A 21,689-nucleotide genomic window follows, 5' to 3' on the forward strand; every position below is an offset into this window, starting at 1 on the left:
TTTTTGAAGTATATATATATATATCATTAATATCTTCAATAAATATTAATATTGCTGTGAAATTGTTTATATCGTCACCCTGGTATTAATACTAGCCGCAATATACCGCTCAGCTAGCTTATATAGAGAGATCTTCTCTTTAGTTAAATTGGTTGAGTGTAAGACTAGTAGGCTAGAGGCCCCGGCTGCGATCCCTAGCGGAGGCAGTGATTTAAATAACGTCACAAAAAATGATTGTTATATAAATAATCTGATGATGGTGGGCTAATAAATGGACAAAAATGTTTTAGCCAACTCTCGAAAACGTTTTAGAACATTTGAATTTATGTCGGAAGCTAACTCCTGTAACGTATGCAGACATTCAGCGCACAATGTGTCTGTCAAAGGTATTGTTCAAAATTGTAAAACTTCTTACATTGTAGAGATGAAACAATATATATATATATATACACACACACATTTATGCTGACAATGTTATTATAATACAGTATGTACAGGATTAAAAAATATGATCCATTGACAGGCGGCTCATAATACAAAAAAAAACACAATATAAATCATCATAATTATAATTGTATAGCTCTATTTTTTCGTTGAAAGAACATTGTGTTTGGTCTTTCCATTTTTCATTTAATTCATACTCAAAAGTTGTAACTATGACTAGGTGCTGTCATGTATTCAACATTGAACATATCAACAATTATGTGTTCTTGTTATTTCTGTTTCAAATTGAATTACATGTATACTTAAGTGCACAGATTAATTCTTAAATGTAAAAATACATTGTAAATGTTTAATAAAAATTTAACCTGTCATGTTAAACAATATCAATAGAACCATGTGAATAACAATATTATTCTAATACACAACAGTATAATTGACTGTTGTTTGTAGATCAGTATAATAATTAGTCTTTGATAATGCAATTCAATAGTACTCGTCTCTGTGAACTGGACAAGTGGAAGTTTGAAACTTAATTGGACAGTTAAGACCGTCATCAGGATGGTTAAAAACACTTAAGTATGAATGTTAACTACTAAAACAGAAATTTGTTTGAAACACTTAAGTAGAAATATTTAACTATTTAAGTGGAAGCTTGTTTAAACAATAAGTAGAAATGTTAAACAACCTAACTAAAAGTGTTGACTTTAAACACTTAAGTGGATATGTTTAAATACTATAGTAGAAGTTTGTTTGAAACTTCAATATGGTTAAAACCATTGTGTACATCAAGACAGTTAAACCATTACACTGTGTGTCCAACAGGATTGAAAACCATTTCATCTAATTGGCTTTAAACTCTTGAGAAGAAACGTTTAAGTACTTAAAACCTCACTCTTGAATGTATCTATCAACAACCATGTTGATATCAGTTTAATCATTCTTCTTGCTTTATTTCAAATATCACCTTTTCATCTGATTAACGCCTCCCTCAGTACTTTCAGTACTTTGATTTTGAAAAAGAACGAAGTTTCTTACAACACTTTTCTTGGAATTTCCTATAGCTTATTCGAAGCTGTTTTCTGTACTCGCTACCTTTTTTATTCATATCAGTTTTATTAATGACTGACTTGTTAATCTTATATTTATTCCTACTTTTGTTAAAAGCAGTTCGTGTCAATCCACATTCTTTATCAAACCAGGGTTTACTCCTGTTTGTTTTTTGTTTATGTCTTATCGTCTGAGACAGAAATACTTTGTTGTCAGAACTTGACAAATACCGGTGACCACATCATTGATTTGTTCAATATCAACCTCATCATTTTCAACCAAAAGGTCTATAGAATTTTGAACTGCACGCAAATTTACATTTTCATTCAAATGTAAGGCTTCTACAAATTCATCTTTTTTTAGATACAGTTGTATATCAAATTTAACATTTTTAACTGTGTAATACATATCAGTATCATTTACTATCGCATTGGCTAAGCACGACATATTCAGAATACAATGGATTTGGTTATGTACATCTGAAAATAAAGGATTAAAGTCACATATTTCAAATTTAGAGACTAGCCTGAAGGCCTGACTACTTAATAGGAGATAATCAACTACACTTATGTCCTTACATGTCACTCGGCCTACGTGTTTATCTTTACCTATTCGACCATTGGCAATATAAAGAGACGATCTTTTACAGAGTTCAATTAAGAGATTACCATATCTATTTAGTCTGGCCTTGTCTTCACTATATCTTTGTAAGGAAATATTTTGCTCAATCAATTCGTGTGCAGAGTACAAATTATCTACATCATCGTTTCTCTCCATTACATTTGAAATATCAAATAATCCTTCATCAGGTAATATATAATCAGGTATTGTAGAAGTTCTACCATTAAAATCTCCTATCAACATCACATTTTTTTTTCCATTCCCATGATTAAGAAGCTCTTCTTCTATTTCTGTAAGGCAGTTTCTGATGAATAAACAGTATTTTCCGGTGGAATATACGTACAACCGATTAAAATGTTTGAGCTAGCATTTGCTATCTGTTGAGATATTTCACACCATTGAACAAATTCAGAATCAGATTGATAAAATTGTAAAATATTTGAAAAGCTGGATTTATATATTATAACAATACCACCGGACTTTTTCTTACATTTCTGTCTGTGTTTAGCATGGAACATATAACCAGAGACATACAGAATATATATGTCTCTGATATAACCATCTGGTAAGTTAATATCATCAAATACATCCGTTTTAGATTCAACACATAATATTAAATCATATTCAGAAATTAAGTTGTGAAAATCTGGATTAAGTAATTTAGATTTTAAACCATACACATTTAAGAAGCATAAACTTAATTGTTTATCATTAATTGTGTCCGAGTGATTGTCCTATTCACGATTTACTGGCGGTCTAGGGTCGTGGTATGGTCGAGGCGCGTAGTGGGGGGGGGGGGGGGGGGGGGGGGGGGGCATTGTTTATACATTGTATATAGCGTATCGTAGATCAGTTTTGCTTTTTCATCCCTACGTTTAGCTTCCCTTAGCTGTGGAGTCAACGCAGATCTTCTCTCGACGATCTCAGGAGGGAATTGTTGAAACACCGTGAAATGTCGTTTATCGCGGAGTTTCTCGGGTACGGCCCTCAGCACGCGCTCGCGATCTGAGACTCACAGGGATGAACACTCATCTAAGAGTGTGGCAGAATTGAAGGAAACATTCAGAAGGAAAGATCACCTCTTACGATCCTGTAATTGGGTCAGAGGTTTCAGTGATTACAGAAATCTAATACTGATACATAGACATTGAGAGCTAGAGATATGTAGCAATAGCCTAATGTTTGATTTGAAAGAATTCTTAACATATGGCGTCCGTGACACAGATATCTAGCTCCCAACACATGGTCTCACTGACACAGATCTCCAACTCCCAACACATGGTCTCACTGACACAGATCTCCAACTCCCAAATCATTGGCTCCCCGGCACAGATATATAACTCCCAATGTCAATAATTTGATAAACAAACTTCTATTATGATGACGTTTTTGAGGAAAATAAAAAAAAAACTTGTTCAATTTACTTTAAAACTCTTCATTGAAATTAGTTTCTCTTGTACAAATAAACGTACTTTGCGAAATAAATACTTGATTAAGAAACCTGATGTAATAACGAGATCAAATTACTGTGAGGTCAAAGGAGTCAATTAAGGATTGAATAATAATAAATTTGTCTCAAGACCTATTGAGGTTTATACCCCCATACACCTCAACATAACTTTATTCAATCCTTATATTTAAATTTTTTGATAGTTTGTACAATATTTTGTCTTTGACAAATAGGGACTTGTGCAAGTCTACCACAGAACTTGCCGAAATGTACGTCATCACTCTTCGTCTACATATGGTTAATACTTTTAGGATTTCTTTCGTAAACAAACTTAATAGCGAACTAAACAAATATTAGTTTTAAAGGAATTTATTTCATATAAATATGATCACTTTTGAAAAGGAATTAAACAAGAGGCCCATGGGCCTTAACGGTCACCTGAGATTTGAAATATTTCAGTTAATTTAATTGACCCTTTTTGAACCCACCCAGCAGCCCCTAGGGGTCAGTCAGGACCAACAGGTGTATACCATTAAGCTGTCATCCAATGCTGATAATGTTAACAAAGTTGGAATGAATTCCGATAGAAACCAAACAAATAATAGTCAAAAATGGGATCTCCCAATATAAACTATAGTAAAATCTACACCCTCCCCAGGGGCAAACTTGTGACTCCTGGGTCATGAAGTTCATTACACTAGTAAATCACTATAAGACCCTTCCACCTATGAAGAGTATTTGATTCTGTCTTAATTAGGTCTTGAGAAGAATATCTTTGAAATCTCAGTCTATTTGACCTTTTTTTGCCCCGCCCATCAGCCCCTGGGGGTCAGTCAGGGCCAACATGTGCATACCATCAAACTGCCATCCAAAGCTGATAATGTTAACCAAATAAGAATGAATTCCAATAGAAATCCAACAAATAATAGTCAAAAATATGATTTCCCTATATAAACTATATTAAAGTTTACCCCCTCCCAAGGGGCAAATGTGAGACCCCAGGGTCAGGAAATTCACAATTTTGGTAAAGTACCTTAAGACCCTTTCATCTATGAAAAGTATTTGATTCCATCATATCTGAGATTAGAGAAGAAGATCTTTGAAATCAGTCAATTTGACCCTTTTTAGCCCCACCCATCTGCCCCTTGGGGTCAGTCAGTGCCAACATGTGTATACCATCAATCTGTTATCCCATACTGACACTGTCAACCAAGTTAGAATGAGTTCCAATAGAAATCCAACAAATTATAGTCAAAAATGTGATTTCCCTATATAAACTATAGTAAAGTTTACCCCCTCCCAAGGGGCAAACCCGAGACCCCAGGGTCAGGAAATTCACAATTTTGGTAAAGCACATTAAGACCCTTCTATCTATGAAGAGTGTTTGATTCCACTATGTCTGAGAGTAGAGAAGTAGATTTTTGAAGTTTTTTTCAATTTGACCCTTTTTAGCTCCGCCCATCAGCCCCTGGGGTCAGTCAGCGCCAACATGTGTATACCATCAAACTGCCATCACAAGCTGATAATGTTAACCAAAATAGAATGAAATCCAATAGAAATCCAACAAATAATAGTAAAAAATATGATTTCCCTATATAAACTATAGTAAAGTTTACCCCCTCCCCAGGGGCAAACCTGAGACCCCTGGGTCAAGAAATTCACAATTTTGGATAGCACCTTAAGACCTTTCCATCTATGAAGAGTGTTTGATTCCATCATATCTGAGAGTAGAGAAGAAGATTTTTGAAGTTTTTGTTAATTTTACCCTTTTTAGCCCCGCACATTAGCCCCTGGGGGTCAGTCAAGGCCAAAATGTGCATACCATCAATCTGTTATCCCATACTGATAATGTCAACCAAGTTAGAATGAATTCCAATAGAACTCCAACAAATTATGGTCAAAAATATGATTTCCCTATATAAACTATAGTAAAGTTTACCCCCTCCCCAGGGGAAAACCTGAGACCCCTGGGTCAAGAAATTCACAATTTTGGTAAAGCACCTTAAGACCTTTCCATCTATGAAGAGTGTTTGATTCCACTATATCTGAGAGTAGAGAAGAAGATTTTTGAAGTTTTAGTCAATTTGAACCTTTTTAGCCCCGCTCCTCAGGCCCCTTGGGGGTGGGGACCATATAATTCACAATTTTGGTTGGCATTTAGCCATAGAAGCTTCCTGCTAAATTTCATTGAATTTGGTTTAGGGGTTTTGGAGAAGAAGTCGAAAATGTAAATTGTTTACGGACGCACGACGCACGACGACGGACAAAAGGGGATTAGAATAGGTCACTTGAGACTTTGTCTCAGGTGACCTAAACAAATTAGTCCAAGCTCGACAAATGTATTCCTACGCCGGACTTGATATAGTTCATTGAAAAAATGACTCGAGTTAACTGTGGTAGGTTCATTGAGTCATAATTGAGTGGAAATATAAATATATGTGTATAAGTTCTTTAAAAGACGTATTTTCAATAACTAACAACCTTCGTATTATTTGACGAGACAGTTGCTGGTCTGAAATGCTATCAAGTCTATTAATTAAAATGACATTCGCTTCCGTTACATGGTTAAAACACTCATTGAAATTATTTCTTCTCATTAACAAAGATACCCATGGCTATGATAAATAGATTTAGTGGCATGCTTGGATGAAAGGCTACCATGGTCATTCAATATACAAGTCATGATGAATTATTCGGTCAAAAGGATCGATTTTCTGAAAATGTATTACTAATCGATAACCAAGGGACCAGGGTCTTGATATTAGGTCAGTATTATGGTGGAATGAAGGGCCAGGGTCTTGATATTAGGTAAGTATTATGCTGGGATGAAGGGCCAGGGTCTTGATATTAGGACAGTATTATGCTGGGATGAAGGGTCAGAGTCTTGATATTAGGTCAGTATTATGTTGGGATGAAGGGTCAGGGTCTTGATATTAGGTCAGTATTATGCTGGGATGAAGGGCCATGGTCTTGATATTAGGTCAGTATTATGGTGGGATGAAGGGTCAGGGTCTTGATATTAGGTCAGTATTATGCTGGGATGAAGGGCCTTGGTCTTGATATTAGGTCAGTATTATGGTGGGATGAAGGGTCAAGGTCTTGATATTAGGTCAGTATTATGCTGGGGTGAAGGGTCAGGGTCTAGATATTAGGTCAGTATTATGGTGGGATGAAGGGTCAGGGTCTTGATATTAGGTCAGTATTATGGTGGGATGAAGGGTCAGGGTCTTGATATTAGGTCAGTATTATGGTGGGATGAAGGGTCAGGGTCTTGATATTAGGTCAGTATTATGGTGGGATGAAGGGCCATGGTCTTGATATTAGGTCAGTATTATGCTGGGATGAAGGGCCAGGGTCTTGATATTAGGTCAGTATTATGCTGGGATGAAGGGCAAGGGTCTTGATATTAGGTCAGTATTATGCTGGGATGAAGGGCCAGGGTCTTGATATTAGGTCAGTATTATGCTGGGATGAAGGGCAAGGGTCTTGATAATAGGTCAGTATTATGCTGGGATGAAGGGCCTTGGTCTTGATATTAGGTCAGTATTATGCTGGGGTGAAGGGCAAGGGTCTTGATATTAGGTCAGTATTATGCTGGGATGAAGGGCAAGGGTCTTGATATTAGGTCAGTATTATGGTGGGATGAAGGGCCTTGGTCTTGATATTAGGTCAGTATTATGCTGGGGTGAAGGGCAAGGGTCTTGATATTAGGTCAGTATTATGGTGGGATGAAGGGCCTTGGTCTTGATATTAGGTCAGTATTATACTGGGGTGAAGGGCAAGGGTCTTGATATTAGGTCAGTATTATGGTGGGATGAAGGGCCAGGGTTTTGATATTAGGTCAGTATTATACTGGGGTGAAGGGCAAGGGTCTTGATATTAGGTCAGTATTATGGTGGGATGAAGGGTCAGGGTCTTGATATTAGGTCAGTATTATGGTGGGATGAAGGGCCATGGTCTTGATATTAGGTCAGTATTATGGTGGGATGAAGGGCCAGGGTCTTGATATTAGGTCAGTATTATGGTGGGATGAAGGGCCATGGTCTTGATATTAGGTCAGTATTATGGTGGGATGAAGGGCCAGGGTCTTGATATTAGGTCAGTATTATGCTGGGATGAAGTGGCAGGGTCTTGATATTAGGCCAGTATAATGCTGGGATGAAGGGTCAGGGTCTTGATATTAGGCCAGTATTATGGTGGGATGAAGGGTCAGGGTCTTGATATTAGGTCAGTATTATGCTGGGATGAAGGGCCATGGTTTTGATATTAGGTCAGTATTATGCTGGGGTGAAGGGCAAGAGTCTTGATATTAGGTCAGTATTATGGTGGGATGAAGGGTCAGGGTCTTGATATTAGGTCAGTATTATGGTCGGATGAAGGGCCATGGTCTTGATATTAGGTCAGTATAATGCTGGGATGAAGGGCCATGGTCTTGATATTAGGTCAGTATTATGCTGGGATGAAGGGTCAGGGTCTTGATATTAGGTCAGTATAATGCTGGGATGAAGGGTCAGGGTCTTGATATTAGGTCAGTATTATGCTGGGATGAAGGGTCAGGGTCTTGATATTAGGTCAGTATTATGGTGGGATGAATGGCCATGGTCTTGATATTAGGTCAGTATTATGGTGGGATGAAGGGCCATGGTCTTGATATTAGGTCAGTATTATGCTGGGATGAAGGGTCAGGGTCTTGATATTAGGTCAGTATAATGCTGGGATGAAGGGCCTTGGTCTTGATATTAGGTCAGTATTATGGTGGGATGAAGGGTCAGGGTCTTGATATTAGGTCAGTATTATGGTGGGACGAAGGGTCAGGGTCTTGATATTAGGTCAGTATTATGCTGGGATGAAGGGACAGAGTCTTGATATTAGGTCAGTATTATGCTGGGATGAAGGGCAAGAGTCTTGATATTAGGTCAGTATTATGCTGGGATGAAGGGTCAGGGTCTTGATATTAGGTCAGTATTATGCCGGGATGAAGGGCCATGGTCTTGATATTAGGTCAGTATTATGGTGGGATGAAGGGTCAGGGTCTTGATATTAGGTCAGTATTATGCCGGGATGAAGGGCCAGAAAAAATGTTAAACGATTTCAACCTACTACCAGGTGTTAAACCCTGTTGAACTTTCAACTAAACAAGATATCATTGGTCATGCTATTGAGCCGGTAACATCATTGGGCTACCATAATTATTCTAATGGACAATTCGATCATTCTTTCGAGATACTGGTGGTCAACCGTGTAAAATATCCTGAAAACAATTTCTGCCCAATAACCAAGAAAAAATCCTTTACTCATATTGAAATATTCTATCACCATGTATAATATCAAGTCAGATGTGGTCGATGTAATAAGTTGTCACCACCATAATCGTCACTTTGTAACTAAACCCGGATTTTACCTCAGTTTATTTTATTTTTCTCCTCGTACTCAATGCAAATTAACATTTGTGTTTATATTTTCCACTATTCACGGTGGATAACCTGAGGTGGGTAACTGTAGTAACTCAAATCCAATATGGCGAAGGGCGGAACGGTGAGTATATATAAAACTATCAGCTTTTTACACCAAATACCGCTAACTCATCGCTTCAGATTACATTTATATTGAACCAACTATCGATACGCTTACTCAGAATGCCATATAAAGTTGTAGAACATTGATAATTCTCATCAGTTAATACTCGCCGTTTTACGCAATCTTCGTGTACTATCAAGGTCACAGCCTAAACGATATTTATAGATGTCAATCTCTTTTTTTCGTTACCTCCTTGGGTACACGGTCCTATATAGTCGGAGATTAGTAGAACTTAAAAAAATAACATCCCTGAGTACCTCCTTCAATTCGAGGCTCACAACATATCAATCAGCCCTCGTACCATGGAGTGTTACTTACACGAAATCAGATTTTTCTTGGAAACATTGGAATCATGAATATTAATTACCCACATTTGATTGGTATGCTGTTTTTGTTTTATTACGGGCCGGGATATGCATGGGTGTTTTGACCACAAAACTTACGATGTTGATTTCATACAAAATATATTTCCGATTAGCTTGTCAAAAGGAACACCAAACACTCAGTTAACTCTGATGATTAATACTTATTTTAATTGTTTTTGTGAATAATATTGATATTTAGCATTCAAACGTTCCGGGTCAATTCATAGTGACGTCACCCTATCGAGAACAAGAGCACGTTCAAAGAGCACGTGTAGCTTGTCTTTTCCCTGGGGTGAGAATCTCACCCCGGTAAAATTGCGGGTATCCCTGTCACCCTGAGAAAAAGTGGTCCCATTGTTCTCCTGTGTCAGTGTTCGTATAGTACCAAAGTATTGCCAAAGTTTTTACGAGCCCAATATAAATCGGATACAATATCCAATCAGTTACACCTCTCTTCTACAACACAAAAATAAAGAAGATAAAATTATTCACTTTTCCTGTTCAATAATCTTCACATGTGTACACAATTACATGTAATATGTTAGTTTTACAACATATATCAATTTAGTTTTATTTTGTTTAAAGTCCTATTAACAGCCAGGGTCATTTAAGGACGTGCCAGGTTTTGGAGGTGGAGGAAAGCCGGAATACCCGGGGAAAAACTACTGGCCTTTACGGTCAGTACCAGGCAATTATCATCAAATTAATCAAATTTCGATTTTCCAAACTAAAGAAGTACCTTGTTGGTTTTTCTCCTTTTTCCTGCCACTTAACTCTTGATCTAGTAATACTTCCTTCAATCTTTCTCAGTCGAATATTTTCTAAATCCTCCACACTTACCTGTTCTTGCTCTTCCATAACTTTTATTTCTTGCATAAGATTTTCCTCAATAGCAGTTTGTTGGCACCCGCTCTTTAAATTTCAGTGTTTTTCAGTACAGAATAAATCATATTCTAACAACAAATTCTTACTTTTAAACCTTGAATAGTTATATCTCCCTAGTGTAATTTTTCTCTCTCTCTCTCTCTCTCATTCATCATATCTGACTGAACTGATAATAATTACGTTTGTAATACATTATTATGGCTGATGTGACTGATCAATTGATTGGATGACGATGATGATGATGATGATGATGATGATGATTGTAGAGCAGTAAAATTAAGTGAAATTAGATAGATAGTCGGATGATGTATGTAATTGTTTGAATGTGTATGTTTTATTGTTTATATGTTAGATGTATGTGATCGTTTGATCAGTTTGGAGCGTGGTCAATCGGGTCAATGACTCAGTTGACGTGGCAAGAGCTGATATGACCAAGGCCCTTTTGGCCAGATGACCTAAAATATAAGTCTCAGTCATTCCAATTGTACTTTCATAAAAAAATATCAAGAAAGTGATAATACAACACTGATTTTTTTTTTTGTGAATACATCAGATATCTTCAAATGTGCTGTTTTATAAACAGAAACAACCAATAACACTCATGACGTTGTCTTATGTTTTTAATAGGTTTTCATTCTTTAATTTAGGTATTTGAATATATTTCATATGTACCAGACATTCTTACATTTGAATTGAAATTCAATTAAAGATTTGCAGTCTAATTATTGTGAGATTATCAAGGTAGTCACATCAACTTGTTTCTATAAGAAGAAAAACAATATCACGTTACATAAAAGTTCTATCATTAAAAACAATGTAATTTTTTTTCAAGTATCTTTGCAAACAACAATTTGGTGGTATATATGGTATTTATTGAAATCATTGTGTTTACAGACGTATACCTACTACTGTTATGTTCATGGCCATGGGTCTCGAGATAACAAATTGTCTGGATGATTTCCATAGCAGATTTGTTTGTTAAAATCACACTATTAGATTATCACAAAGGATACAATCTTTGGCCATTGCAGCCACCCTTTTTTATCTGGATTTTTTCAAATTTCTCATAGGATTATGAAATCAAAAATTAAATACTGTTATCATGGTATGCAGCATATTCACTTTCATTTTAAATGCAACATAATAAGTTTGGTCAAAATGAGAGCTACTGATTCATAGCATCACCATCAATTCAGCTTCAGATACATCTAAATCTGGAAAATATCACAAAAAACCCCAACAAATTAACCAAACTGTTACTTAAGTGCTATCAGCTTTAAACAAAAACACTTTTTATAATGAATTGCTTTGAGGTTATAGATATGTTGATAAAAAAACCGAGTCAGTAACATGTACGGTATACACCCCTCTAACCGAGTCAGTAACATGTACAGTATACACCCCTCTAACCGAGTCAGTAACATGTACGGTATACATCCCTCTAACCGAGTCAGTAACATGTACGGTATACACCCCTCTAACCGAGTCAGTAACATGTACGGTATACACCCCTCTACCGAGTCAGTAACATGTACGGTATACATCCCTCTAACCGAGTCAGTAAGATGTACGGTATACACCCCCCTAGTCGAGTCAGTAACATGTACGGTATACATCCCTCTAACCGAGTCAGTAACATGTACGGTATACACCCCTCTAACCGAGTCAGTAACATGTACGGTATACACCCCTCTAACCGAGTCAGTAAGATGTACGGTATACACCCCTCTAACCGAGTCAGTAACATGTACGGTATACACCCCTCTAACCGAGTCAGTAACATGTACGGTATACACCCCTCTGGTCGAGTCAGTAACATGTACGGTATACATCCCTCTAACCGAGTCAGTAACATGTACGGTATACACCCCTCTAGTCGAGTCAGTAACATGTACGGTATACACCCCTCTAACCGAGTCAGTAACATGTACGATATACATCCCTCTTACCGAGTCAGTAACATGTACGGTATACACCCCTCTAACCGAGTCAGTAACATGTACGGTATACACCCCTCTAACCGAGTCAGTAACATGTACAGTATACACCCCTCTAGTCGAGTCAATAACATGTACGGTATACACCCCTCTAACCGAGTCAGTAACATGTACGGTATACACCCCTCTAACCGAGTCAGTAAGATGTACGGTATACACCCCTCTAACCGAGTCAGTAACATGTACGGTATACACCCCTCTAACCGAGTCAGTAACATGTACGGTATACACCCCTCTAACCGAGTCAGTAACATGTACAGTATACACCCCTCTAGTCGAGTCAATAACATGTACGGTATACACCCCTCTAACCGAGTCAGTAACATGTACGGTATACACCCCTCTAACCGAGTCAGTAAGATGTACGGTATACATCCCTCTAACCGAGTCAATAACATGTACGGTATACACCCCTCTAACCGAGTCAGTAAGATGTACGGTATACATCCCTCTAACCGAGTCAATAACATGTACGGTATACATCCCTCTAACCGAGTCAGTAACATGTACGGTATACATCCCTCTAACCGAGTCAGTAACATGTACGGTATACATCCCTCTAACCGAGTCAATAACATGTACGGTATACATCCCTCTAACCGAGTCAGTAACATGTACGGTATACACCCCTCTAACCGAGTCAATAACATGTACGGTATACACCCCTCTAACCGAGTCAGTAACATGTACGGTATACACCCCTCTAACCGAGTCAGTAACATGTACGGTATACACCCCTCTAACCGAGTCAGTAACATGTACGGTATACACCCCTCTAACCGAGTCAGTAACATGTACGATATACATCCCTCTTACCGAGTCAGTAACATGTACGGTATACACCCCTCTAACCGAGTCAGTAACATGTACGGTATACACCCCTCTAACCGAGTCAGTAACATGTACAGTATACACCCCTCTAGTCGAGTCAATAACATGTACGGTATACACCCCTCTAACCGAGTCAGTAACATGTACGGTATACACCCCTCTAACCGAGTCAGTAACATGTACGGTATACACCCCTCTAACCGAGTCAGTAACATGTACGGTATACACCCCTCTAACCGAGTCAGTAACATGTACGGTATACACCCCTCTAACCGAGTCAGTAACATGTACAGTATACACCCCTCTAGTCGAGTCAATAACATGTACGGTATACACCCCTCTAACCGAGTCAGTAACATGTACGGTATACACCCCTCTAACCGAGTCAGTAAGATGTACGGTATACATCCCTCTAACCGAGTCAATAACATGTACGGTATACACCCCTCTAACCGAGTCAGTAAGATGTACGGTATACATCCCTCTAACCGAGTCAATAACATGTACGGTATACATCCCTCTAACCGAGTCAGTAACATGTACGGTATACATCCCTCTAACCGAGTCAGTAACATGTACGGTATACATCCCTCTAACCGAGTCAATAACATGTACGGTATACATCCCTCTAACCGAGTCAGTAACATGTACGGTATACACCCCTCTAACCGAGTCAATAACATGTACGGTATACACCCCTCTAACCGAGTCAGTAACATGTACGGTATACACCCCTCTAACCGAGTCAGTAAGATGTACGGTATACACCCCTCTAACCGAGTCAGTAACATGTACGGTATACATCCCTCTAACCGAGTCAGTAACATGTACGGTATACATCCCTCTAACCGAGTCAATAACATGTACGGTATACATCCCTCTAACCGAGTCAGTAACATGTACGGTATACACCCCTCTAACCGAGTCAATAACATGTACGGTATACACCCCTCTAACCGAGTCAGTAACATGTACGGTATACATCCCTCTAACCGAGTCAGTAAGATGTACGGTATACACCCCTCTAACCGAGTCAGTAACATGTACGGTATACATCCCTCTAACCGAGTCAATAACATGAACGATATACATCCCTCTAGTCGAGTCAGTAACATGTACGGTATACACCCCTCTAACCGAGTCAGTAACATGTACGGTATACACCCCTCTAACCGAGTCAATAACATGTACGGTATACATCCCTCTAACCGAGTCAGTAACATGTACGGTATACACCCCTCTAACCGAGTCAGTAAGATGTACGGTATACACCCCTCTAACCGAGTCAGTAACATGTACGGTATACATCCCTCTAACCGAGTCAGTAACATGTACGGTATACACCCCTCTAGTCGAGTCAATAACATGTACGGTATACATCCCTCTAACCGAGTCAGTAACATGTACGGTATACACCCCTCTAACCGAGTCAGTAACATATACGGTATACACCCCTCTAACCGAGTCAGTAACATGTACGGTATACACCCCTCTAACCGAGTCAGTAACATATACGGTATACACCCCTCTAACCGAGTCAGTAACATGTACGGTATACACCCCTCTAGTCGAGTCAGTAACATGTACGGTATACCCCCCTCTAACCGAGTCAGTAACATGTACGGTATACACCCCTCTAACCGAGTCAGTAACATGTACGGTATACACCCCTCTAACCGAGTCAGTAACATGTACGGTATACACCCCTCTAACCGAGTCAGTAACATGTACGGTATACACCCCTCTAACCGAGTCAGTAACATGTACGGTATACACCCCTCTAACCGAGTCAGTAACATGTACGGTATACACCCCTCTAACCGAGTCAGTAACATGTACAGTATACACCCCTCTAGTCGAGTCAATAACATGTACGGTATACACCCCTCTAACCGAGTCAGTAACATGTACGGTATACACCCCTCTAACCGAGTCAGTAAGATGTACGGTATACATCCCTCTAACCGAGTCAATAACATGTACGGTATACACCCCTCTAACCGAGTCAGTAAGATGTACGGTATACATCCCTCTAACCGAGTCAATAACATGTACGGTATACATCCCTCTAACCGAGTCAGTAACATGTACGGTATACATCCCTCTAACCGAGTCAGTAACATGTACGGTATACATCCCTCTAACCGAGTCAATAACATGTACGGTATACATCCCTCTAACCGAGTCAGTAACATGTACGGTATACACCCCTCTAACCGAGTCAATAACATGTACGGTATACACCCCTCTAACCGAGTCAGTAACATGTACGGTATACACCCCTCTAACCGAGTCAGTAAGATGTACGGTATACACCCTCTAACCGAGTCAGTAACATGTACGGTATACACCCCTCTAACCGAGTCAGTAACATGTACGGTATACACCCCTCTAACCGAGTCAGTAACATGTACAGTATACACCCCTCTAGTCGAGTCAATAACATGTACGGTATACACCCCTCTAACCGAGTCAGTAACATGTACGGTATACACCCCTCTAACCGAGTCAGTAAGATGTACGGTATACATCCCTCTAACCGAGTCAATAACATGTACGGTATACACCCCTCTAACCGAGTCAGTAAGATGTACGGTATACATCCCTCTAACCGAGTCAATAACATGTACGGTATACATCCCTCTAACCGAGTCAGTAACATGTACGGTATACATCCCTCTAACCGAGTCAGTAACATGTACGGTATACATCCCTCTAACCGAGTCAGTAACATGTACGGTATACATCCCTCTAACCGAGTCAGTAACATGTACGATATACACCCCTCTAACCGAGTCAATAACATGTACGGTATACACCCCTCTAACCGAGTCAGTAACATGTACGGTATACACCCCTCTAACCGAGTCAATAACATGTACGGTATACATCCCTCTAACCGAGTCAGTAACATGTACGGTATACACCCCTCTAACCGAGTCAATAACATGTACGGTATACACCCCTCTAACCGAGTCAGTAAGATGTACGGTATACACCCCTCTAACCGAGTCAGTAACATGTACGGTATACATCCCTCTAACCGAGTCAATAACATGTACGATATACATCCCTCTAGTCGAGTCAGTAACATGTACGGTATACACCCCTCTAACCGAGTCAGTAACATGTACGGTATACACCCCTCTAACCGAGTCAATAACATGTACGGTATACATCCCTCTAACCGAGTCAGTAACATGTACGGTATACACCCCTCTAACCGAGTCAGTAAGATGTACGGTATACACCCCTCTAACCGAGTCAGTAACATGTACGGTATACATCCCTCTAACCGAGTCAGTAACATGTACGGTATACACCCCTCTAGTCGAGTCAATAACATATACGGTATACATCCCTCTAACCGAGTCAGTAACATGTACGGTATACACCCCTCTAACCAAGTCAGTAACATGTACGGTATACACCCCTCTAACCGAGTCAGTAAGATGTACGGTATACACCCCTCTAACCGAGTCAGTAATATGTACGGTATACATCCCTCTAACCGAGTCAGTAACATGTACGGTATACATCCCTCTAACCGAGTCAGTAACATGTACGGTATACACCCCTCTAACCGAGTCAGTAATATGTACGGTATACATCCCTCTAACCGAGTCAGTAACATGTACGGTATACACCCCTCTAACCGAGTCAGTAACATATACGGTATACACCCCTCTAACCGAGTCAGTAACATGTACGGTATACACCCCTCTAGTCGAGTCAATAACATGTACGGTATACACCCCTCTAACCGAGTCAGTAACATATACGGTATACACCCCTCTAACCGAGTCAGTAACATGTACGGTATACACCCCTCTAGTCGAGTCAATAACATGTACGGTATACACCCCTCTAACCGAGTCAGTAACATGTACAGTATACACCCCTCTAACCGAGTCAGTAACATGTACGGTATACACCCCTCTAACCGAGTCAGTAACATGTACGGTATACACCCCTCTAACCGAGTCAGTAACATGTACGGTATACACCCCTCTAACCGAGTCAGTAAGATGTACGGTATACACCCCTCTAACCGAGTCAGTAACATGTACGGTATACACCCCTCTAACCGAGTCAGTAAGATGTACGGTATACACCCCTCTAACCGAGTCAGTAAGATGTACGGTATACACCCCCCTAGTCGAGTCAGTAACATGTACGGTATACACCCCTCTAACCGAGTCAGTAACATGTACAGTATACACCCCTCTAGTCGAGTCAATAACATGTACGGTATACACCCCTCTAACCGAGTCAGTAACATGTACGGTATACACCCCTCTAACCGAGTCAGTAAGATGTACGGTATACATCCCTCTAACCGAGTCAATAACATGTACGGTATACACCCCTCTAACCGAGTCAGTAAGATGTACGGTATACATCCCTCTAACCGAGTCAATAACATGTACGGTATACATCCCTCTAACCGAGTCAGTAACATGTACGGTATACATCCCTCTAACCGAGTCAGTAACATGTACGGTATACATCCCTCTAACCGAGTCAATAACATGTACGGTATACATCCCTCTAACCGAGTCAGTAACATGTACGGTATACACCCCTCTAACCGAGTCAATAACATGTACGGTATACACCCCTCTAACCGAGTCAGTAACATGTACGGTATACACCCCTCTAACCGAGTCAGTAAGATGTACGGTATACACCCCTCTAACCGAGTCAGTAACATGTACGGTATACATCCCTCTAACCGAGTCAGTAACATGTACGGTATACACCCCTCTAACCGAGTCAGTAACATGTACGGTATACACCCCTCTAACCGAGTCAGTAACATGTACGGTATACATCCCTCTAGTCGAGTCAGTAACATGTACGGTATACACCCCTCTAACCGAGTCAGTAACATGTACGGTATACATCCCTCTAACCGAGTCAATTACATGTACGGTATACATCCCTCTAACCGAGTCAGTAACATGTACGGTATACACCCCTCTAACCGAGTCAATAACATGTACGGTATACACCCCTCTAACCGAGTCAGTAACATGTACGGTATACATCCCTCTAACCGAGTCAGTAAGATGTACGGTATACACCCCTCTAACCGAGTCAGTAACATGTACGGTATACATCCCTCTAACCGAGTCAATAACATGTACGGTATACACCCCCCTAGTCGAGTCAGTAACATGTACGGTATACACCCCTCTAACCGAGTCAGTAACATGTACGGTATACACCCCTCTAACCGAGTCAGTAAGATGTACGGTATACACCCCTCTAACCGAGTCAGTAAGATGTACGGTATACACCCCTCTAACCGAGTCAGTAAGATGTACGGTATACATCCCTCTAACCGAGTCAGTAACATGTACGGTATACACCCCTCTAACCGAGTCAGTAAGATGTACGGTATACACCCCTCTAACCGAGTCAGTAACATGTACGGTATACACCCCTCTAACCGAGTCAGTAACATGTACGGTATACACCCCTCTAACCGAGTCAGTAACATGTACGGTATACATCCCTCTAACCGAGTCATTAAGATGTACGATATACATCCCTCTTACCGAGTCAGTAACATGTACGGTATACACCCCTCTAACCGAGTCAGTAACATGTACGATATACATCCCTCTAGTCGAGTCAGTAACATGTACGGTATACATCCCTCTAACCGAGTCAGTAACATGTACGGTATACACCCCTCTAACCGAGTCAGTATTATGTACGATATACATCCCTCTTACCGAGTCAATAACATGTACGATATACATCCCTCTAGTCGAGTCAGTAACATGTACGGTATACACCCCTCTAACCGAGTCAGTAACATGTACGGTATACACCCCTCTAACCGAGTCAATAACATGTACGGTATACATCCCTCTAACCGAGTCAGTAACATGTACGGTATACACCCCTCTAACCGAGTCAGTAAGATGTACGGTATACACCCCTCTAACCGAGTCAGTAACATGTACGGTATACATCCCTCTAACCGAGTCAGTAACATGTACGGTATACACCCCTCTAGTCGAGTCAATAACATGTACGGTATACATCCCTCTAACCGAGTCAGTAACATGTACGGTATACACCCCTCTAACCGAGTCAGTAACATATACGGTATACACCCCTCTAACCGAGTCAGTAACATGTACGGTATACACCCCTCTAACCGAGTCAGTAACATATACGGTATACACCCCTCTAACCGAGTCAGTAACATGTACGGTATACACCCCTCTAGTCGAGTCAGTAACATGTACGGTATACCCCCCTCTAACCGAGTCAGTAACATGTACGGTATACACCCCTCTAACCGAGTCAGTAACATGTACGGTATACACCCCTCTAACCGAGTCAGTAACATGTACGGTATACACCCCTCTAACCGAGTCAGTAACATGTACGGTATACACCCCTCTAACCGAGTCAGTAACATGTACGGTATACACCCCTCTAACCGAGTCAGTAACATGTACGGTATACACCCCTCTAACCGAGTCAGTAACATGTACAGTATACACCCCTCTAGTCGAGTCAATAACATGTACGGTATACACCCCTCTAACCGAGTCAGTAACATGTACGGTATACACCCCTCTAACCGAGTCAGTAAGATGTACGGTATACATCCCTCTAACCGAGTCAATAACATGTACGGTATACACCCCTCTAACCGAGTCAGTAAGATGTACGGTATACATCCCTCTAACCGAGTCAATAACATGTACGGTATACACCCCTCTAACCGAGTCAGTAACATGTACGGTATACATCCCTCTAACCGAGTCAGTAACATGTACGGTATACATCCCTCTAACCGAGTCAATAACATGTACGGTATACATCCCTCTAACCGAGTCAGTAACATGTACGGTATACACCCCTCTAACCGAGTCAATAACATGTACGGTATACACCCCTCTAACCGAGTCAGTAACATGTACGGTATACACCCCTCTAACCGAGTCAGTAAGATGTACGGTATACACCCTCTAACCGAGTCAGTAACATGTACGGTATACACCCCTCTAACCGAGTCAGTAACATGTACGGTATACACCCCTCTAACCGAGTCAGTAACATGTACAGTATACACCCCTCTAGTCGAGTCAATAACATGTACGGTATACACCCCTCTAACCGAGTCAGTAACATGTACGGTATACACCCCTCTAACCGAGTCAGTAAGATGTACGGTATACATCCCTCTAACCGAGTCAATAACATGTACGGTATACACCCCTCTAACCGAGTCAGTAAGATGTACGGTATACATCCCTCTAACCGAGTCAATAACATGTACGGTATACATCCCTCTAACCGAGTCAGTAACATGTACGGTATACATCCCTCTAACCGAGTCAGTAACATGTACGGTATACATCCCTCTAACCGAGTCAGTAACATGTACGGTATACATCCCTCTAACCGAGTCAGTAACATGTACGATATACACCCCTCTAACCGAGTCAATAACATGTACGGTATACACCCCTCTAACCGAGTCAGTAACATGTACGGTATACACCCCTCTAACCGAGTCAATAACATGTACGGTATACATCCCTCTAACCGAGTCAGTAACATGTACGGTATACACCCCTCTAACCGAGTCAATAACATGTACGGTATACACCCCTCTAACCGAGTCAGTAAGATGTACGGTATACACCCCTCTAACCGAGTCAGTAACATGTACGGTATACATCCCTCTAACCGAGTCAATAACATGTACGATATACATCCCTCTAGTCGAGTCAGTAACATGTACGGTATACACCCCTCTAACCGAGTCAGTAACATGTACGGTATACACCCCTCTAACCGAGTCAATAACATGTACGGTATACATCCCTCTAACCGAGTCAGTAACATGTACGGTATACACCCCTCTAACCGAGTCAGTAACATGTACGGTATACACCCCTCTAACCGAGTCAGTAACATGTACGGTATACATCCCTCTAACCGAGTCAGTAACATGTACGGTATACACCCCTCTAGTCGAGTCAATAACATGTACGGTATACATCCCTCTAACCGAGTCAGTAACATGTACGGTATACACCCCTCTAACCAAGTCAGTAACATATACGGTATACACCCCTCTAACCGAGTCAGTAACATGTACGGTATACACCCCTCTAACCGAGTCAGTAACATATACGGTATACACCCCTCTAACCGAGTCAGTAACATGTACGGTATACACCCCTCTAGTCGAGTCAGTAACATGTACGGTATACCCCCCTCTAACCGAGTCAGTAACATGTACGGTATACACCCCTCTAACCGAGTCAGTAACATGTACGGTATACACCCCTCTAACCGAGTCAGTAACATGTACGGTATACACCCCTCTAACCGAGTCAGTAACATGTACGGTATACACCCCTCTAACCGAGTCAGTAACATGTACGGTATACACCCCTCTAACCGAGTCAGTAACATGTACGGTATACACCC

At 40.5% G+C, this 21,689-nt stretch overlaps 1 protein-coding gene across 1 annotated transcript in view; it reads right to left on the minus strand.

Moving 5' to 3' along the window:
• Positions 1 to 9,947: 9,947 nt before the first annotated feature.
• Positions 9,948 to 21,689, minus strand: part of LOC117332830 — a 42,628-nt gene continuing 30,886 nt past the window's right edge. The window contains exons 11-12 of the mRNA XM_033891880.1: positions 10,244 to 10,416; positions 9,948 to 9,960 (exon numbers count right to left, since the gene is read on the minus strand). Coding sequence (XP_033747771.1) covers positions 9,948 to 9,960; positions 10,244 to 10,416 — 186 coding nt within the window. The remainder of the gene's footprint in view (positions 9,961 to 10,243; positions 10,417 to 21,689) is intronic.

Source organism: Pecten maximus, chromosome 8 (assembly GCF_902652985.1).
Source record: "Pecten maximus chromosome 8, xPecMax1.1, whole genome shotgun sequence".
Lineage (NCBI taxonomy): Eukaryota > Metazoa > Mollusca > Bivalvia > Pectinida > Pectinidae > Pecten > Pecten maximus.